Source organism: Malania oleifera, chromosome 12, assembly GCF_029873635.1.
Source record: "Malania oleifera isolate guangnan ecotype guangnan chromosome 12, ASM2987363v1, whole genome shotgun sequence".
Classification (NCBI taxonomy): Eukaryota; Viridiplantae; Streptophyta; class Magnoliopsida; order Santalales; family Ximeniaceae; genus Malania; species Malania oleifera.
Window position 1 is genome coordinate 3,530,829 of NC_080428.1, and position 23,544 is coordinate 3,554,372.

The 23,544-nt window shown below is 37.2% G+C and overlaps 1 protein-coding gene across 1 annotated transcript in view; it reads left to right on the forward strand.

The window, feature by feature from the left end:
• Positions 1-23,544, forward strand: part of LOC131144568 (uncharacterized) — a 102,705-nt gene that overhangs the window by 62,896 nt on the left and 16,265 nt on the right. Inside the window, exons 6-7 of the mRNA XM_058093270.1 lie at positions 3,701-3,840; positions 3,945-3,980. Coding sequence (XP_057949253.1) covers positions 3,701-3,840; positions 3,945-3,980 — 176 coding nt within the window. The remainder of the gene's footprint in view (positions 1-3,700; positions 3,841-3,944; positions 3,981-23,544) is intronic.

Genomic DNA, 23,544 nt, shown 5'->3' on the forward strand with positions numbered 1-23,544 from the left:
ATTTCATTAGAATTCTTAATTATTGTCATGTGAATTAATTTTTTTATATTACTTGTGAGTGGAAGGATTTCTTGCTGACATTAGTAAATTCAAGGGAAGTTTGGGGTAAACTATCATGTGAGACGTGTAGATATGGGAGATTGTTATGTGGATGGAGCCCCTCCATAATTGGGAAAAACAAATAGTTTATTATGTGATAGGTGTTTATGGTTAGGTATTTTAAAGGCATCTGCAGATATAGCATCTATAATGGGATAGGCATTGATAATTATGAATATTTTGAAATTCAAGGTTTTTTTTTATTGAACACATTGTCTTTACGCTCTTTAACACTTTCATACTCATAAAAATAGTTAAAATAGATTTACACTATAATAGACAATTAAAGCAAGTGACTGGGGCATTAATTCAACCATAGGATGACATGCCATATAGATAAGATGCTTTTCAACTTTCTGTTTATTAATATTGACTCTCCTTTTTTCCTATTAATTGTACATCATCCTTTATGCACGAGACCTATTATTATTTTTCTCAGGGTTTCTAGTGTGTACTAATCATGAGTCGCACCCAACAGCACGTGATCACATTCAGACTCTATAATTGTGAACTTATTACCATGTAAATCAATTCTAGCATTAATCATATGTGCTTGATCTTTTTGATAACAATTGTAACAAGTAAGCCTCAAGTCCCAGTAGGCGGGCTCAGCTACACGAATCCTTTTCCTTCAATTTGCAGGATCTTGAGCAATATCCTTGGACAAATGGAGTGCTGTTTAATCCTTACTCTATCTCATTCCAACTTTTTTTATGTATACTCCTACTCCTACTGCCACTAAATTAACTAGCTCACATGTCCTCGCTGGTGCATTATTTGGCCTACTTTGCAGGTGCCCAATCCATTTCAGCTGCCCTTCCCTTGATCTTACTGATATTGGCTCTAGTAATAATGCGGTTAAATCTATTTCAAACTGTCACTGCACATTGGTCAAGGATTGCTTTAGTCATATCATTGGGTCGAACAGTCCCTTCAATGACTTATACATATCCCATGTGGTTCATATACTTCCACGAGTGGATTGTATGTTGCTCGCTACTAATGTATACTTATCTGTATATTACACCTTTTTAAGTACTGCAACTTGTAAACAAGACAAGCATGGTGATGCCTTAGCCCCAGATCAACGGATGACTTACGATTGTAACACAATAGTAAAACAGGTATGTACACTCTAGATTGTTGTCTTACCATGTTGATCATGCTGAGTGTAGGTTCCCCGATAAATAATCGGTGAGTATATTAAAGGACTCTTAATGGAGTGTCACTATACTATTGTATGATGTGAAAACAGAAATCAGTATCCACAAAAGCTGCCTTAAAAAGTTCTATAATGGAAGCAGAACTGTTACAGGTGATACCATTAGACCCCCCCAAAAAAAAAGCAGAAAGCCAATTTCTTTATGAGGTTTTACAGAACTTTCACCTCCTTCAAAGGCTCTTGCATTTCTTCCCCACACCCCCCCCCCCCCCCCCATCTTCACAGGCTTCTTATGTTTTTTGAGGAGCACTTATTGTAAGTTTCTCCTACATAGCATATGTGAGATCAACAATGGGTGGGTGACAATGGGTTCCTGGATAAGGGAGTGAATCAGTTATGAGAAGTCATTGTTCTTGTTCCTTGTCCATTCGAGAGGGGATGTGGGCATGGGGTTGGTGTTGATGAGGAGGTGGTGGATTGGTGGCGACAATATGATCATCATTTGGTTGCATCCAATGATTGAGACCTACAACCAAGCTTTTGGGATTCCCTGTTCACGAATGGGAGTTGGGTGTTTTCTGAAATATTGGACACTTGCACAGAACATTTGTAGGTCCAGGTGAAAAAACTCTAATTAAGCTGAATTTCAGTTGATTTGACTGATTCAGGCAGATGTGGATATTTCTGATAGTTGCTTCAAGGAGGAACGGTAGGTGGCGCATGTTGTCAGTTACCAAGAAAAGGAAGTTTGGGTGGAGAAGGGAGACCAGTGAGGTAAGTACCTAATTACAACCCAAAAAAAAAAAAAAAAAACTAATCATTTTGAATCAACAAATCGTTGCCCATATTCAACCTCAGCCCAGAAATAGCTTCAAAACCAGGTGAAATCTATCTACGATTCAGATGGTGTTAATACTCAGTATCACAAAAGGTGGTGGTATAGTCTTCAAAAAGGTCAGCAATTTCTAGAGCTTTTCTTTTTAAATTATCTATTGTGCAGCACTTTACCAGCCCTTGATCTCTAGGTCTTGTAAACATCTTAGTGGAGGGCTTGTTTTAAATGATTCCTACTATTTTTTTGAATGATCTTTCATCCCTCCAGCTTTACTGCTTGTGTTTACCCTCTGGCTAACTCCTTCCAAATGTTCCCTAAAAGCTTCCCCCCTGCGCCCCAACTTCACGGGCTACAGAAAAACCCTACTTCTATAAGAGAAATACAAGACAAGAAAAACACCCAAATTGCACTTCATGGAAACATGCAGCATTTCATTTCACATTTCTCCTTCTGCTGAGGTCAAGCAAAGGTTTTAAAACCCAGACTGGCTGGCTGGTGGCCAGGCTGGCCCGGTTACTAAGATTTGAGACAAACTGCAGCTGACCTGGTAGAAACCACGTTGAACTGGTCTGGCCCAGGGCCATTTGCTGGTCAACCCACCCATTTTTTAACTGCTCTAGAGATTCAAACCAAGGAGCTGCATGCTGGATTGGAGATGAGATATCACTTTAACAAAGTGATTATTTGATATTTTAGCAAATAATTCACTTTTTATTGGACCATGATAATTATAATAATTTTATGAAATAATAAGTTTTGAAATATTTAAAACAATAGAAAGTACCATTTATAGCTAAGATAGTTTCTATTAATTTTTATTTCAATTAGCTAATAAGTGATTATAACTATAGCATATTTGTAATATTACCTGTGATGAGTGTAATATAGTGTAATATTGTCATTGTATTTGCATATATACATACACATATATATATATATATATTGTCATTGTATTTACACACACACACACACACACATATATATATACATATATATAACACGTCATGCTAGCAGCATGCTTGACCCACTAATCCAACCGGTCCAACCAACCCGATGCCTTTACGAGGTCAGTCGTTGGTCTAGGTTTTAAAACCATGGATCAACCATAGATCTGTTCGCAAGGAGATCTTCCACCTATTTTTCTTGGTTTTATTTTCTGCTTTAATGGGTGGGACACCAATGAAAGTGGCAATATTTCTCTTCCGAGTCTCTAAAAGTTTGTTTCCAAGGTTGCTTGTTTGTTCTTTGCAGTGACAATATTTCTCTTCTGAGTCTCTAAAAGTTTGTTTCCAACGTTGCTTGTTTGTTCTTTACTCTTACTCGGTTCAAAGTAGATAGTGATAAGAGATTCGGTTTTGGACATATTTTGGGTCGTTGAGGTTCGTTGGAGATGCTGGTGCCTCATCTTTTTAGATTGTCTTTGTATTCATAATGCACCAATTACAGTATTTTTTTTCTTCAGTAACAGAAACAAAAGGTTGTACAGATGGTTTTACTGTAAATGCCTTTGGTTTATGAAGATTTCTGGTTTACTGCGACTGTAATCTAGGTCTGGTGTTATGATATTTCTCCATCTGCACTTCCAATTTGTTTGCCTTGATTAGGAAATGAACGGGGACCTGCAGTGGTGGATGAGCTACAGGAGCAGGAGAATATACTACAGCAATGTGTTGGGCAACTGGAAAGTGTGGAAGTAACTAGGGCTGGTTTAGTTTCCCAGCTAAAAGAGGCACTTCAGGATCAAGTACTGCTCCCTTTTATTAAACTAAAAACATTTCATACTCAATTTTCCAATTACTTTGGAATTTTGCATTATTGATGACTGCTTACTGAACTAGAGTTTTGCAGGAGTCAAAGCTGGAGATTATTCGCACTCAGTTGCAAGTATGTATCACTAGCCTTTTTCTAGAGTTTCACATCATTAGTTCTCACTATGAATGATAAGTATTTTCTTAATTTTTTTGCTCTCTTTTCTTGATTTTTTTGAATATTTCAGGGCTCTAAGTGAAAATTTTGAGAGCCAATTTGTTATCCTAATACATTTGCTATTACAGAATTTCCAATGTTTTGTATACGTAGTGGGCGTTGTTATATCGGACCAAGGCAAACTTTTCAGATGCACAGATATAGGAATTATAATTAATTGCAACATGGTTTTACTCTCTCTCTCTCTCTCTCTCTCTCTCTCTATCTCTCTCACACACACACACACACATAATTGGCAGGATGGAAGATTGCTTAGTGCACCATCTTTTTCCATTGCCATTCCCTTTTCTACTCATTTTTCCCCCTCTTCAAACTTGGTGATCAAGTAGCCTGGGAGACACTTTGTGCATTTTTTTTGTGGCCCAATCCCTCATCTTCTCTTTCTTCTTATTTACCTTTCTTTCTTTCACAATACAATAATTCAAAAAATTCAAGTGCATGAGTTTGTAGTAAGAGTGGCCACTTTATGACCTGTCTAGGATCTCATTTTACAAATTGATATTAGGAATTAGTCTTTAGTAATGGAATCTTCCCTTATTTTGAAAAAATCTTGCAAGATTGATCTATCTCGGAATTAGAGCACCTTCCCCATGATTTATCCATCCACTTTGTTCTCAGTGATGGCAGTTTGTTGGAACGAGCTATTTACAACATTTTCTTTAGGTTTTGAATTTTATACATGTTTATGAATGGCTGTGACAGTGGGAGAGTGAGTCCTTCATGGACGAGTGTGTTTATTTAAGTTTAGGAGACCTTTATCTATTTATATGCATTGTAAACCTGTTTAGGGTAGGGTTTGATTTTTGATAGAATTGAATTTGTTGATTTTGGAATTGGGGTTGTTACCTGAAGGCGTGCATGCATGCTTCAGCATATATTGGTTTCAGGACACAGCCTATTGACGTCAAGCCTGCACCAATGAACAACGACATCGCTATTTGCTACACCACTGCCAAGGGACGACCTTGTCAGGCGTCAGCGACTTGCTGATAACCATTTTGGTGAGAACAAACTCAATCTCTTGCTGTACAACCATCGACAATGCCGTTGTATGTCGAAAACCATTTCAGAACTCTGCTGAATGCCGCTGACCCACATTTCTTCCCAGTCCCAGAGTGTCCCCAGCCTTTCTTGCATCACTGTTGCTGTCCGACCACTGTCAACCTTGAAATTGTCCTTGCTGTTGACAGTCGCTGCAACTGTTGATAACATTTGACCTTCCCTGTTGATGCTCACCTTTATTCACTTTCTACTTTTTGTTCATTCTTGCCTTTGCACTTCTGCTTTGAAGATGCCCAGCACCTTTTAGAGACAGTCAACAAGAATGAAGCTATTTTAAGTGAAATGGTACCCTGAAGTGGGGCTCCCCTAAACCAACTGGTTTACTTGAACTGACCTTTCTGAACTGGTCTATTGGGAGTCAGAGTAACAAAAGGAAAAAGAAAAGGAATGAAGTCAAGGTGACCAAGGACCAATTTGAGCCATTTCAACAAAATGTGGACCTGAATGACTTTAGGCCTAGGGTAGACTAATACCACTACCCAACAGCAAAAACAAGACATCGCAGACCTCCATAGGGATGTCAGTTGACAGTAAGGTGTCACTGCACTAGCTTGCTTTAATTCACTAGAAAAAGGAAATGGAGTTGTGGATGTCAGTGACACCTTGGCTCGACTGCAGCCATAAACGAGTGAAACTATCTTAATGACTAAGAGTTTTGTTCTTGGTCACGAAAGCTTCAGATTTTGATTTATTTGATTTAGTTTTGTAATTGGTCATTTACTATTATTTCCTATGCTTGTAGCTAAGAGTTAGTGAGTACTTCATATATATTATGCATAGAGGGCAGTACCTATAGTTGTCAGGTCTTCCAATTTACTGAATGCTTTAACATGATGTCTTTGCATAATCTGACCTAAACTTTAGCGCTGCAGCCACTGCCAAATCAAACCCTAAAGCTCTTGATATATGCATTTCTGCCATTGTAGGAGGGTCGTCCACACCACCTAAGACCTGAAACAATTCCAGCAGTTGCTGGAAAACTCCTGGACATTGCTGCTGCTGCTAGTTCAAATCCAGAAGAACCCCAGAATCCCTTTAGGTTTTGCAAAATCAACCCTGTAGTTACCCACATACATTGCTGATTGTAAACCCTTAAATTTCATCATTAGAGGACCAGCACGCGCTGTCACGTGCCAGTGCATGGGGCTTTTTTAAGCCTGACATTACATGCCAGTGTGTGAGGCTTTGTTAAGCCCTGTTTTTGCCCCGGTCTGTTCCCTCAATGCTTGAATTCCTCTACACACCATAATATCAAGTTTTGGGTTATGGTTTTTCATTCAAAGATCAAACCTTCTTTTGGTTGTTCACTTATATATTAATGATTGTTTGCTATCATTAGAGTTGTATGTCAATGGTAATCGAGTTCCTCAGGTCTATGGTAGTGTTATGCTTGTTTTTACTTGTGACTTGTTTGTGGTGGTTGCAATTTTTCACCTTGTTTGTGTTTGTTCCAGTTTTTTTTGCCCTCTATGAGTGCTGGGATGGATTTTATGAATCACAGAACTATGCACTCTTCCTCATTGTCGCAGATAATGACCAAGAAGTTGGATGTATTTGCAGTGTCTTAAGGCTATCAAGATCTATTTGACATGTTTAGGCAAATGTGAACACCTGTTTCAATTCGGGCCTAGTGATGTCAAAAGGAAATAAGTGCGGGCTCAAGGAGATGCAATGGTTGTCTCCTTATTGTGGAACAATGTGCAGGTTTGAAACCTAATTTTTAGGCAAGTTCCTTATTCTTGGTAGTGTAGAGTTGCCATCTTGATGTTTATTCTTGTGTCCTTCGTGCTTTGTCGAGCAGACATTCCTCAGCCCCTAGTTCAGCATTTCAACATTATCGCCAAGAAGATTGCAATTTATACAAGATGACCTAACTTGAAGATAGGTCTTTGCTATTTATAATACAAATTTAAATACATTCTAATGACAATAATACCCTTACTAACTTTCATTAATTAACATACTAACACATTCAATGATAATAATACTAAAAGACATATATAACCTCTAACGCTCCCCCTCAAGATGGAGCATAAATGTCATAAGCTCCTAGCTTGTTACAAATGAATTTAACATGAGCACCCTCCAATGGTTTGGTAAACAAATCAACAAGCTGCATGTCTGACTTCACATAAGCAGTTGTAATGAGCTTCTGCTCAAGTTTCTTCTGAACAAAGTGGCAATCAACTTCAATGTGCTTTGTCTGCTCATGAAAGGCTGGGTTGGAGGAAATATGAAGAGCAACTTGATTATCACACATCAACTTCATAGGCCAAGAATGCGAAAAACCCATTTCTTCCAACATGTTCTTCAACCAGACGAGTTCACAGGTAGTGTGAGCCATAGCTCTATATTCTGATTTAGAACTTGACCTTGCCACCACAGTTTGTTTCTTACTTTTCTAGGAAACCAAATTACAAGCAACCAAGATACAATACCCAGTGGTGGATCTCCGATCGGAAAGCAATCTAGCCCAATCTGCATCTATATATCCATGGATATAAGTGTGACCTTGATTACGATATAAAATACCTCTCCGAGGTGCACCTTTGAGATATCTCAAGATGAGAATTATTGCATCCCAATGACTTGCCCTCGGAGAATCTAGAAGTTGACTCACAACACTTGTTGCGAAAGATATATCCGACCGAGTAATTGTGAGATAATTCAACTTTCCATCAAGTCTCCAGTATTGTCTAGGATTAGGTAGCAAATCGCCCATATCTATCACTAACTTGATGTTAGGATCCATGGGTGTATCAACTGGTTTAGATCTCAACAAGCCTGTTTCTAACAGATCAAGAACATACTTCCTCTGTGACACAACAGTTTTGATACAAGATTTCAATACTTCTATACCCAAGAAATATTTCAATGGGTCCCAAATCTTTGGTCTGAAACTTAGTCTGTAGAAAAAGTTTGAGACTTTGAATGCCTTTATCATCATCGCTTGTAATAACAATATCATCCACATAAACAATAAGAGGGATCCTACCCAATGAACTATGAAGATAAAACATGGAATGTTCCACAACACACCGTTGAAAACCAAACTTGAGTACTACAACATTGGAACGACCAAACCATGCTCTGGGAGACTGTTTTAAACCATATGAAGCCTTTTTGAGTCGACACACTTAGCTTGACTCCCCTTGAGCAACAAACCTAGGTGGTTGCTCCATATAAACCTCCTCCTCAAGGTCACCATGCAAGAATGCATTTTTCACATCTAACTAATGCAAAGGATTGTGACAAGTACTAGCCAAGGTGATGAGTTGCCGTACTGACGTAAGTATGGCAATGGGAGAAAAAGTATTAGAATAATCCAGACCATACACTTGAGTGTATCCCTTAGCAACAAGACATACCTTTAAAGGAGCCACAAAACCATCAGGGTTAACTTTCATGGTGTAAACCCTGTGACAACCAACCACAAACTTGTTAGGAGGAAGAGTTACCAAGTCCCAAGTACCATTGTCATGTAAAACAGTCATCTCTTCAACCATAGCATCCCTCCACCCTGAATGGGCTAAGGCTTCCAAAAAAGATTTAGGAAGGGTAGTAGATGATAGAGCTAGGAGGGTGACAAGGAGTCATAAGAAACATAGTTGGAAATGGGGTGTTGAGTACATGTGCGTTTACCTTTCTGAACAACAATAGGAGGATCAACATCATGGGAAGTATGATGATCAGACGAGAAAACCGAAGGCATGGTAGTAGAAGCTAGAGAATACTCTCTTCCTTGGAGCCACCGTCGCGAATGCATCTACAAATTAGGATGATCAGGGCAATGAGAAGGACTCGAACTACATGGAGACTCAGATGGTTGATTGGGCAAGGACAACAACTTAGAATATGGAAGATTAGGCAAAGGGAAAGGCTCATTAAGCTCAGAAACACCCAGTGATTGGGTGTAGTGAGGTGTAGACTCAAAGAAGGTAACATTGGTAGAAACAAAGAAGCGATGCAAAACAAGACTATAAGAACAATATCTCTTTTGAGTATACGAGTAGCCTAGAAAGACACATTTTATAGCACGAGGATCCAACTTATCCACCTTAGGAGTTAATTGATGAACAAAGGACACACACCCAAATTTACGAGGAGGAAGAGAAAATAAAGGTGAATTAGGGAAGAGAATGGAGTAGGGACTTTTACCACTAAGAACAAAGGATGACACGTAGTAAGTACATCATCACTCCAAAACACTTTAGGTACATGCTTTTGATAAAGTAAAATGCAAGTGATTTCAAGAAGTCTATTTTTCCGCTCTGCAACCACATTTTGTTGAGGAGTGGCGGCATAGGATGAGTGATGAATAATACCAAACTGAGTCATATAAGTAGTGAATTATGCACTAAAAAAATCTTTAGCATTATCACTTCAAAGTATTTGAACTGGAAAACCAAATTGAGTCTTAATTTTAGAACAAAAAGGCATAAAATACATGAAACAACTCAGAACGATCTTTTATTAAATATAACCAAGTCATTCTTGAATAATCATCCACAAAGTTTACAAAGTACCGGAAACCCAACTTGGACACGACCCTACTAGGACCCCAAACATCTTAATCAACTAACATAAAAGGGTTTGCAGCTTGTTTATTGACTCAGAAAGCGAAAGAAACACGGTGGTGCTTACCCAACTGACAAGACTCACAATCGAGACTAGACATAGAACTCAAACTAGGAACAAGACATTTTAACTTTTCCAATGAAGGATGACCCAAGCGACAATGAATTTGGAAAGGTGTGGTAGCAGCAGTGCAGGCAGTAGAAGGAGATAGTGGCTCCAAGTGATAAGAATCCACCTATTTTATGCCCTTTGCCAATCGTCTTCCTCGTCTTCAAATCTTGAATAACCACAAAATCATGGAAGAATGTCATTGAACAATCCATGGATTTAGTAATTTTTCTAACGTACATAAGATTGAAAGGAAATTTGGGAATATATAAAACTGAAGGAAGAGAAATAGAAGAAGTGGAATTTATAGTCCCAATTCCCTTGATTGCGGTAGTGGATCTATCAGCAAGAGTAACACAAGGTAAATTTTTAGGATATTGAAGAGTGGAGAAAAAGCTAGGTATGCTTGTGATATGATTAGTGGCAGCGGAGTCTATGATCCAAGGACTAGGACGAGAAGTACTGGATGACATGCATATTGTGTGATTACCTATTTGGGCAAGAGATGCAATGGGAAGAGAAGCTTGTTGTGATGCTTGATATTGTTGGAACTTGGAATACTCTTCCTCTAACATAGAGACAGTACATTGCCTCCCCAACTTGACCCCAAAGGTTAGGATTCAGTGGTGGCTACATTGGCTGCCCCCAAAGGTGTGAAGTCGGTGGTGGCTTCATTGGCAACACGTGAAGGTTTGCCATGAAGATCCCGACATTGCTCAATACTATGATTATTTTGTCCACGATGAGTGCACTTGCGAGGAGTACCTTTGCCTCATCCGACTCTATCACTATGACTACTCCAACCACCGCATTAACTTTTGCGGTTAATTGGTAGAGAACTAGAATCACTATGCGTAGCAAAGGTTGTCCTCTAAGAGCCAGATGCAGGAGCAAGAGAATGTGTGCTAAAGGAAGCTCGAAGGACACGAGAATAAACATCAATAAATGATGGCAGCTCAGCACTACTGAGTGTCTAGGACTGAATTTCCTCAAACCTAGGTCTCAAGCTTGCAAGAACATGAAGAATTGCCATTTGCTCCCTCTGCTTCTGCATCTCATGAACGTCGGTAGTTATAGGTTGCACGATGTTAAGCTCCTCATGAATACACTTTATCTCTCCAAAATAATCTGCAATGCTCCTATTTTTTTTTGTAACTGATAGTACTCTTGGGATAAATCATACATACATGTAATGTTGCTGGAGTATAGAAGTTTGGCATTATACCAAATCTCCTTGCACGCAAGGGGGAGTGTGATTATGGGTATATGGTTGGTTTTGTAATTTAGTATGGGATGGAGGTGGATTAGGGAAGAATAGCTGCGGGATGGTGTTTTGTGAAGATGATTGAGGGAAATAAGATTTAGATAGGATCATGCTTTGATACCATGTTAAAATTTGATTAAAAATGAATGACCTAACTTGAAGATAGGTCCTTCCCTCTATTTATAGTGCAAAATTAAATACATTCTAATGACAATAGAACCCTTAATAAATCTTAGTAGTCAACTTACTAACACACTCAATAATAATAATACTAAAAGATATATATAACCTCTAACATTAATTAAGTAGTTATAGGAGTTCTTGAGATGCTTCAAGCAATTTTGGTGGAAGGGATGGACGTGGTAGAGCCCCCCCACACAAATGCACTCATTGTGGATGAGGTCATACGATTGATTAGTGTTTGGATCTTCATGACAAGTCATCACACATTGCTATTGTTACCACTGCTGATTCCACTCTTCTTGATTCAACAAGTGGGGAGGAGCATGCCATATATCTTTCAGAGGAAGAGTATTCAAAGTTCCTACAGTATCAAGCATCCATTCAAGTTTTACTTCCCAATGCATCTTTTGCCCAGATAGGTAATCTTAGAGCTTGCCTATTGTTTTGGATTTTTCCCATTAGTCCCTCAATTATAGATTTAGCTTTTATTGACCATATGATAGGTATAACCAAATTCTTTTCCACCCTCTTACCTCATTTTACCATTGCTAATGGGTCCATTACTATCGTTAAGGCTGTAAATCCAACTTCCTCTATCTCATTTTCTTTTGTTTTGCATGCCTAAGTTTCCTTTTTAATCTTTAGAAAGATTATAAAATCCATGTATTGTTTCATAACTTTCTTTAGACATTTTGTTAATTTGCAAGGGACATGAGGTTAGTGGACTTTACTACTTTGAGTCGCTATCTCCTTTTATTTCGTGCATAGCTACTATTGCTCCACTTTAAATCCTTGCCACTTTGGTCATCCTTCATTGACAAGTTAAAAACTACTAGTTCCTAATTTGAGTTTTATGCCTAGTCTATAAGGAAAAGTAGCATTGTGTTGCATTTGCTTCTCGAGTTAATAAACAAACGGTAAGCCTTTTCATGTTAGTCCATTATGATGTTTGAGGTCTTAGTCGGGTCGTGTCAAAGTTGGGTTTCCAATATTTTGTCACCTCTGTAGATGACTACTCAAGGATGACTTAGTTTTACTTAATAAAGGATCACTCTGAGTTATTTCATATCTTTTCTGCCTTTTCTTTCGAAATAAAGACTAAATATGATTTTCTTGTGTGGTTACTTTGTAGTGACAATGCTAAGGAGCACTTCAATACCCAATTTACCACCTATATGACCAAGTTTGGTATAATTCATCTCACGTCCACAAAAAATTGTTGTTCTAGAGAGTAAATGTAAATATTCTCAAATCACTCATACCCTATTGTATCGTAAGAATGTCCTTAAAGTATTTTTAGAGTGATGCCATGCTCATCATGTTCTCTTATCAATAGAGTGCCATCATCATTCTTGGTGATAAAATACCTTATTCCATTCTCTGCCTGTGTGCTCATTTGTTCTCCTTACCTCCTCGTACATTAGTGTGTGTGTGTGTGTGTGTGTCGTTTGTTCATCAATTAAATCCAAGCCTAGATAAGTTGGATCCTGTGCTATTAAATGCATTTTTCTGAGCTACTCATCTTCTATCGCTAATATAGTCTTGCCTTGCATTGCTTTTGTGTTTATCTTGCCTTCTTCAAGTCTACACTACACTATTATGACTCCTTGAGCCCTTTTGACCTTTATAAATCCCTTCCTTTATGTAGCCTTCTAGATTGCGGCCTATTATCTCTTTCTGGTCATCCTCTAGCATCTTCATTTAGCTTGAGTCGTCCTTGTCACTTGGATCATCCTAAGTTGTAGGTGTATACATGACAAAGATCTCGAGGATAGCCTCCTCCAGCTTTTATGACTACGCATTTGGTTTCCTTGTATGATCTCATCTCACAAGATGTTGTTTCTCCTATCGCTGCCCGGAAAAGTAAATGCACCTTTACCCAATATCCAATCTCAAATTTTGTTTGCTATGATATCTTGTCACCCTTATATTATTGTTTTGTTGGTACCCTAATTCTATTGCTCTTCCTAAACATAAAAGTTTTATTCTATGCTGGGTGGAGAAGGGAGATGTGTGCATTATAGGATAATAATGGGAACTTGTACACCTTCCTCTTGATAAGTCTATGGCTAGTTGTCGTTGAGTGTATACTGTGTATTACATGGTTTTAAATTGCGGTTGGAGGTAACATTGCGTAACGGTTGTGAGTTCGTGGGACATGGCCTAAGCGGACATTTGCAACTGTTACGTTAAGGCAAACAATTGCAGTGGTTGTGAATTTTTTGCATGCATTCACAACGATGCCAAAATTGAAGAATAAGCATGGAATCCTTTAATACATGATTTTCAATGAGTTTTGATTGCTTTTATTCAACCTACAAACACTTTTTTGACAGGGAACATGATTTTTATATTAAATTTAGTGTGCTATATATAGAAAATGTCCTATCTTTTTATGCTTTCGTTTCAGTACTTAAGAGTACAAAATTTAGAAATGTAATTGAAATTGAGAACCAATTAATTAGAGGCATGTAATGAATCAATGTACTTATACATGAGTTTCATCAATCTTTAGTATCAATACATGAGTACAATATTACATCACAACACACATGTCACCACCAAAAATAAAGACATGGAGGCTCTTCATAGTCTCCATCTCTATTTTGAGATAGGGATTAGGGATCATCTCCCCACCCCTATGAAAATACATTGCTAAATAAACCCTAGTTCACATCATTTCGTTGTTGCTCCTAAAAATCTATTGATGGCTAAAATCCAATTGATATAGGAGGTATATAATCTCCTCCTTGACCATATCCTAGACCTAAATCACATCCATATCCATGAGTTGGGGCTAGCGTTGTAGCTGGCTCTAAGTGGTGACTAGTAGAAGACTCACTAGACCCACTAGGATGAGATCCATGATGATATGCATGATACGGATCTTAGTTTTGAGATGATGGATACACTAGATGTAACTGTCACCATGAGATCCATATGATTGTGATGGATCACCAAAAGTCTCCAAAACTATGAACCACACTATATGAATCTCTAGCAATCGTGATCTTAGTGTTGGTAACTTCTTCTAGGTTGTTAACTCCCACTAGTCTCGCCACTAGTAGCACTTTTCCTCTTGGGCTATGAAGATTGGTACTTAGGAGGAATACCCAAACCATAATTTTCAGGTATATCCTGTAGTCCGTAACAAGTAGAAGGATATATGTCTCCTACAAATGATGTCCCCATAGCATACCCATAGTATTTGGTTTGGCCTTGCTCATAATTAGGATTGATTTGGATTTGTTTGATTGATTGCCCTTTAAGCCAATGGAGTTCCAAAATGTCTCCTGCTTATTCCAGTATAGCAATGGCTTCAAGTGGATGATTGTGTGAAGTATCATTAATTAATTAGATGTATATTATAGAAATTATTATTGAATATTCAAATAATTCATTACAATCAATCCTTACTTGATTAATCACTCAAATTTGAGTATCTATATTGGACACCAACTTGCTTATTACTTTTTTAACGCCATCCATGACTTTTATGGCTACTCTAGGAGAGGGTGGGACACCATATAGAAATTGGGGTTTTGGAAAATATCTTGAAATTAAATTTTTAAACATGTTAATAAGTAAGGGTGCTTTGATACAAGCATGTAACAATATAATATTTTGTGTAATTTAAAAGTTAAAATAATAAGGAAGTGCAGTTATTTACACTTATCAGCTACATATGAATCTTGATGTGATTGAAAACTCCATTGGTTATCGATTATTTTCCGATAATCCTTATAAAATCGATAATCCTTTGCAATGGCCAGCTTTGCCCTATCAATTGCTTCATATATGAAATCCGTGATTGGTTTTTCATCATCATCAACTAATTGAAAAACTTTTTACCAAGGGTTTTGCACTTTAATTATGTCTGACACCATTTTCCAAAACTCGTTTTGTTAGATAGTCTTTTTTGCATCATTTGGTGGGTCTGATGTTGCTGTCCCAAACCTTGAATTTTTCCAAGCATCTTATATGAACATATCCCTCAAAACTTGTTTATGCTTTATAGTGATCTCCAAGGCTGTAAAGTTGGTGGCAAATCAAGTAATGGCAAGATGAAGTAGCTATTATTTATGAATTTCTTTATGAAATTCACTATCCATGTATGATTTAAATAAACAAGGTTATTGTTCTTGCATTTTCTAAAACTTTTTTGACATTGCCATTCTTATCAACGTATTTGAGTATAAGGTCTATACAATGAGCTGCACATGTTGTTTGGTAGAGATTGGGTCTATTTTGCATTAGCTATTTTCCTTTTGCCCTCATTGTAGCTTCATTATCAGTTGTTACTTGAACAACATGTTCATCTCCAATCCCTCACATCCATTAATCTGAAATGAAATTATATATTTAATAATTTCATTACTACTACCTAATTAAAAATGCAAGTCTATATAACTATTTACGTAGACAATTAAAATTAGAAGATTATCTTAAATAATATTTAGCTGTTAGGCTTGACACATTAGAGACACCAACTGACTTATGGAACACAATGCCTCTATTGTAGTGAAGTAAAAAATTTATCATGTGTTTTCTAGTTGGTCTTGACCAACCATCGCATATAATAGTTACACTTCTTTCATATGCTAGCAAAAGAAGATATGCAACTCTTCATTTCATGATACTTTTGCTCCAAATAAATTTTAAATACCTTATAAGGTGATGGGCCTTATTCTTCCTTTCCAACCTCTGCAAGAACATCAAGCATAGGCTATATAAATGAGGAGTCAGCTACATTTGGTGGGATTCAATTATAAAGTAGGAATTTTCCTGCTGCTTTTCCTAATTTGCTCCTAAAACCTTTCAAGAGTTCGGTGTTGATTTTTGATTGCTTGACACTTGTACTTGTTTCAAGAATAGGATCCATTGCCCCTTAGTCTGGCTTTAGGGGCATCAGAGTTGATCCTTTGCCATCCACTACCTTTAGCTTCTTAGACACTATGTGACCAACTTCTACTAAAAACCATTGGCACCACTGCTAGAGCTACCCCCTCTTCATAAGTATTACTCCCTCCCCGAGTTCTTGCCCTAAATCTCTCTCTCTCTCTCTCTCTCTTCCCACCTTTGTGTTGACCATATGCTTTCTTGTTGAACAAATCACATTCTTTCTTCATCTGAATCTTCATCAGCGCCCATGTTCTCAAAATGTCCTCTAATTTGAGCTTCTAGTTCATCTTGTCTTTTTTTTGTTTTTTTTTTGTCTCTCTTTTCTTCTGGGCATATTGTTGAAGGTGTTTCATGATTTGTTCTTTCACTTGTGCGGTTACATTCAGACATCCAACGCTTGACTTTTTTTATGTGCCAAGTGTTGTTTCAACTGTGTAATCCCTCCTTTAATGGTCGTCCCACATAGCTTGCACAAAGCAACATGCCACCCCCCATTGGAGTAACTAAATGCCAACCAATGTCCTCACTAGGTAGCTCTTCATTTCCTTTCTTAGCACTCATCATCTTGATTTGATGATTTTACACAAAAAAAAATTAAGAATTAAAATGTTATAATTCTTGTGGAATGTGGAACCTATTTGGTAAATATTAATTACATAATAAATCTAACAATAAAATTAATGATGGATTAGCGGATAATAAAATTAAGTTAGTACATTATTATTAACTACATCCTTAGCTTAACCTTTTTTTGTAACCTTAAGGTTAAGGCTTATGTTTTTACTTTTTAATAAACTCATTTTACTAAATAGTAAATTCTTAATTACTAACTATTAAGCATTATGTATTACTTAAATAGTTAAATCATGATAATTGATATAGATGGTAGATTTAGTTAATATTTAGTAAATACTAACTAAATAAATGTCAAAGGCTAACCTACTAGTTACTAAGTGACTAACACATTATTTTGTAAAATGTGACCCTTGGTAATTAGTTATTACTAGCATGTTATTTAGTGATTACTAGTAACTAAGTATTAAATAAGCTATAAGCTTGGTAGTTGGTAATTTGATATAAAAAAATATGTTAACAAGACAATTAAAAAATAAATATGTAACTGCGCAAAAGTAAAGAAAGATAATTTGTTTTTTCAAAACTTTTAAATATTTCTATATTAATAATTTAATTATTTTGAAAGAAAATACAAATGTTGATAAAAATAGATAGTGTAGAATCTGTAGATAAGTAGATCTACTACTTTGTTTCTTAGCTTAGTAAACTTGCTTAAATAAATTAACAAAAACCCGAATCTTTAAATAAAAAAAAATTAATATTCACCTCACTTCTCACTCCTCAAGAATGAAGTGTAGTCCTGCTCAGCTACTCCTCATTGCTCACTCGAAGAGGAGTCCTTTGCCCTGTCCTTGCTGGCTGAATAGGAACACTCGAGGAGAGCTCCAAAGCTGGAGTGCTGATTCTGTTGAACAAGAAGAATGCCCAAAATCTCCAACAATCTCCCAAATTTCCAACATCTCCAACAATCTCCCAAATTTTCAAATTTCTATGTGAAATCCAAAAAATTGCTCTTCCCAAACATGAAGAAATTCACTGGAAAATGGGGAAAATTTTGGGCAAACCGAACCCATCTCCTCCTTGAACTTCAAACATCAAAATCAAGCCAAAATTCTTGTTTTCAAGGGCTAGATTGAGTAGATCTGTGGTAGACAACTGCTGGGACAGGGGGAATGAAGCAAAATGAAGGAGATAAGCTGCTGAAATGGGAAAGAAATTCAGATAACGGGCTGTCGGCAGTGCCAAAGGATCAACAGAATGTAATGAGCCATAACATAACAATAACGATTGTTACGAAAGCAATAATGGCTGCCTTGCATGTGAATTTCTATCTTGCCGCTCGTGCAGCTCATATCAATATCGAAGGGTCAAAAATTTGTTAGGTAACATTTTTTATTTAAAACCATGTTCTATAGAGAATTGAAGGCTTGACTTGTTGCTAAAGGATATACCCTGGTGTATGGTTGACACATTCTCCCTAGTCACAAACTTGCCTTGGTAAGTTTGTTTATCACTTTGAACCACCTGCCATTTACCTTTGCATTAGTTAGATGTGAAGAATGCTTTCCTATATTGTGATATGAAGATCTATATTGAGCAATCACCTAGGTTTGTTGCTCAAGGGAGATAAATTCATGTGTTATCTAAAACAAAATTATCATATGGTTTGAAGCAATCTCTAGGGCATGATAGGTTTAGCATGGTTTTGCTTGGGTTTGGCCTTTAGCGATGTGCAGTAGATCATTTGTATTATAACTCCATGCTACTGCTATAAAGATTTGTTAATTGTGTGCGTAGATGAGATTGTGATTACTAGTAATATATAATCGGGGACGATTTCTCCAGACAAAGTTGTAGGCTTAAGATTTGGGTCCATTGAAATACTTCTTAGTTTAGATATTCGTATCTCATATAGGGAATGTCTTGTCATAGAGGAAGTTTGTTTATATCTTTTAGATGAAACTGAGCTCTTTGAATCCAAACATTGCGTTGATACACATATGGACTGACTACAAATTATTATCTGATGTGGGTGAGTTGTTGGTCTACTTTGGAAAATGTCAAAGACTTATTGGGAATTTAAACTATGTCACAGTTACATGACCAGACTACTTCATAGTCGCACAAACGGACAAATGTTTCACAAGAAGTATTGTAGTTTAGTCTCTTGATTTTCCTTGAACAAGCTAATGGAATGCTATACTTTGTATCATGGATACCCAAAGAACCACACCTATAAAGGCTTTTTGTATCAATATTGGAGGCAAACTTGTATTCAGGGACATATAGATGCATATTGGTTGGATTACCCTCTAACAAGAGATCCAAAGGTAGTTAGTTTGTTTTTTGGTAATAACCTAGTATCATGGAAGAGTAAGAAACAAAGTGTTGTGATCTGAGTGCTGGATCTGAATATAGGGTTATCTCACACACTACATGAGAATTAGGTTGACTAGAGAACATGTTGGAAGAACATGGTTCCATAATGTCAGCTTATAGCATTGATGTGTGATAATCAAGATTCCATTCACATAGCCTCCAATCAAGCCTTTCATGAGAGTACAAAGCATATTGAATTTATAGGAGAAACTCATGCCAAAACTCCTTACACTAACTTGCCGATGTGTTCACTAAAGCACACAAGCTTTTGGGGGTGCTCCTATTAAGTCAATTTGTAACAAACTTGGGGCTTGTGGTATCTATGCTTAAACTTGAGGAGCAGCGATAGTGGTTTAGGTTATTTTGTATTATTACCTATGTTAGTTACTTGGAGCTAGTGAGGGCATAATGGTCATTGTGGTGTACTTGGCATATAGAAGAAATAGAGGGGTGGAACTATTTTTGTGATTGGGCCTTCTAACTTATAGAATATTTAGCCGTGGTCATGGTAGGGATTGGGAATTTTTGTCCTCACGTGATGTCTCTGGTGGTGTCCTTTTCTCAAATCTGGGATGGGGGGGGGGGGGGAGTTTCCACTAGCATGCTGAACTCTAATTCTTTAATTAGGGACTATGGCTTGAAAGACCTCCCCTAAGGAATTCTTCTTTACTTGGTCCAAAGCGAGGACTAGAGTGGTCACTAGTAGATTAGTTAGATTCTTTTTTGGTAGGGAGTGGTGGAAGATGAAGAAGTATTGTACTTAGGATCACATCCAACCATTTTTCAATTTTGTTGGAATCTAGAAGCTGGCATGGGGTCTTGCTTCCTTTAGGTTCAAGAATATGTGGTTGGACCATGTGATCTTCAAGCCTTTGTTTAGGTAGTCTTGGGAGGAGGAAACAGAAAGGGGTTGGGAAGGTTTAGATTCATGAAAAAATTGAAATGCTTGAAGGAAAATCTGAAAGTTTGGAATAAGGAGATGTTTGGCGATGTTAGAATTTGATAAAATTTAGACTTATGGGCGAACTGGCTGTTAGGATTCCCCAATCAATTGGGATTTTCTGTTTAATGATAGGATTCCCAAATCAATTGGGATTTCTAATTAATGTGTTATGATTCCCAAATCAATTGGGATTTCATTTAATGCTAAGATTATTTAGTGTTGGGATTTTTATTTAATGTGTTATGGTTCCCAAATCAATTGGGATTTAGTCCATTAAGGACTTGGATTGGGATATTTTACATTCCTAATAGGAGTAAGTTTCCCGACCTTATATATATATATATATATATATATATATATATATATATGTAACCCTACAGGACTTTTCCATTCGAGCAATAGCATAATTCATAGCCTTTGGCTAATTTGGAGGCAGATCCCCTTAAAGTGATAAAACCCTGTTTCTCTTACTACTTTCCCTTCTTTAAATTTCCCCAACTTTTCTATGAAAAAACCCTAGGGTCTTATGATTTGGTATTAGAGCCAACGTTCTTGTGGATGTCGTTAACCCACTGACAAAAGAAGGATCTTGGAATTATTGATCTTCACTCATATGCAATGGCCTTAGAAAATTCAGCAAAATCCCAGATGGAAACTAAAGGCTGAACTTAGCAATATATTTAAGTTTCAATTTGAAGAGATCTAGGCATTGTTCTCTAAACTAATTACATCTTCCCATAAAAATACAGAAGATGATGCCTTTACATCAGCTAATTGTAGGGAGCAGCTGTATATGCGCAAAGGAGGTTACCAAGGAGAGTGTTGTCATGGTCCTTCTTGTATGAAGGTGGAATTTCCTCGGTGGGATATTGATGACCGTGCTGGTTGGGTTTCCAGGGCTGAAAAATACTTTCTCTTTCTTCGTACTTTATAAACATCTAAGGTTGAGATTGCTTCTATGAGTTTAGATGGCGATGCTATTCAATGGCATGATTGGTTTGAAGCTTGTTATAGAATGCCTTCATTGGAAGATTTTTCCAAAATACGACAAACTAGCATTGTCTTTGAGTACCGGGCAAGATTTGAGCACCTATCAAATAGGATTAAAGATTGGAATGAAAGCTAATTCACGAGTGCTTCATTGAAGGTCTCTTGGCATTCGACATGAGGTCAAAGTGTGTCAGCCATGAACTATGCTGCAATTTTCTTTGCATGGTTAGAAGAAGAGAAGATGGGAGAAGAAAAACATCGCTCTAACAAGATCATTAGCAGAATATCAGCAGCACTATGACACCATTTGCTCCTCGTAATCCTTTTGCCAAATGATTGACTCACTAGGAACTTAAAGAGCAAATAACAAAAGGTTTGTGCTGACATTGTGGTGAAAGTTGGCATAGAGGGCACTGTTGCAAAAAGGGACAACTTTTGATGGTTGAACTCGTAGAGGAGCCAAAAGAGGTTGAGGATAATTCCCCTTATTCAGATCAAGAAGGTATGGAATCTAATGATAATGATGAATCTATCACTTCTTCTATTCATGCTTTAGCTGGTTATGCTAATCCTCAAACCATGAAAATTAATGGCTCCCTAAAATGCCAACCATCTACTATGTTAATTGATATGAGTAGCACTAATAATTTCATGAACACTAAAATTGCTAAACAACTAGCCTTTCTTGTGGAGCAATGTGAAAAGTTTGATGTGAATGTTGCAGATGTAAGGACCTCGACATGTCTGAGTAAGTGTTTGAATGTTAAACTTACTATGCAAAACCATGGGTTTGTATGTTGATCTCTTTTTGCTACCACTAGAAGACTATGAAGTGGTTTTAGGTAGGTGATATAGCTTGCAATTTCTCTAAACTGGTTATGAAGTTCATCATGAATAGCCAAAGAGTTAACTCTTAAAGGCAAATGTTGTGGCAAGTTACTATAGGACAAGCCATTGTATGGAGAATCTCCTTAAAAATGAGCGACATGGCTACCTGGTACTACTTAGGGCATTAGAGGAGTTAAAACATCGATTTGGCTAGGATAAAGGGCTAATATCTCTTATTTTAGATTTTTCTAACCTATTTGGGAAGCCACAGGGATTGCCACCTGGGAAAACACATGATCACCACATTCCTCTATTGCCAGATTGTGTCCCTACTAATGTGTGTCCTTTATCACTATCCTTATTTTTAGAAAGCAAAAATAGAAAAGAAATGTTAGATATTGGCATAATTCAACCAAGTGTCAGTCTGTATTCTTCTCCTATCTCATTGGTGAAGAGGAAGGATGACTCTTGGCGGATGTGGGTTGATTATCGAGCATTGAACAAGAACACTGTGAAGGATAAATATCCTATCCCTGTTGTGAATAAATTGTTAGATGAGTTAGGAGGTGCCCAACAATTCTCCAAACTCGACTTGATGTCAGGCTATCACTAGATTTGGGTACACAAGGATGACATTCAGAAGACTGAATTTAGAACTCACGATGGCCATTTTGAATTTTTAGTTATGCCTTTTGGGTTAACCAATGCGCGTTCAACCTTCCAAAGTCTCATGAATGACATTTTCCGACCTTACCTACGTAAGAGTGTTCTCATATATATATATATTGATGATATCCTAATAGAGCACATCATTTGAAAACTGTACTCACCACTCTTTGTGAGCATCATATATATATATATATATATATATATTGATGTTATCCTAATAGAGCACATCATTTGAAAACTGTACTCAACACTCTTTGTGAGCATCTCTTGTTTGTTAAGAAATATAAATGCAGTTTTGCTCGACTATATGTGGAATACCTTGGGCATATCGTTTCCAAAGAATGCGTTTCAGTTGATCCTTCTGAAATACAAGTGATAACAGGCTTGCCTATTTCACAAACAATCAAAAATTGGGAGGATTTTTGGGGTTGGCTGGTTATACTGCAAGTTTGTCAAGGATTATGGAAAGATTAGCGCTCCACTATGTTCTAATGAAAAAGGATGCATTCAAATGGAGCGAGGAAGCTAAGCCAGCCTTCGTCAAGCTTAAGCATGCAATGTCCACCACACTAGTTCTTGCATTGCCAGATTTCAACTAGGTGATCATCATTGAGTTTGAAGCATCATGAGTTGGCATTGGTGCAGTTTTAATGCAAGACAAATGCTCCATTGCTTTTGCTTGTAAGGCTCTTTCTTCATCCCACATTGGCATGGCTGTTTATGACAAGGAGATGCTAGCCATTGTGCATGTAGTTACAAAGTGGAGACCGTATTTAATTGGTCGACATTTTCGAATCCAAACTGATCATAAGAGCCTAAAGTATTTTTTGGAGCAATGGATCTCTTCCATAGAACAACTGAAGTGGGTTGCTAAGTTGTTGGGATATGATTGAGAGTATTTACAAGAAAGGAATTGAGAATGTGGTGGCAGATGCACTCTCACAGCTTCCTAAACAAGTTGAACTTATAGCTATTCCTGT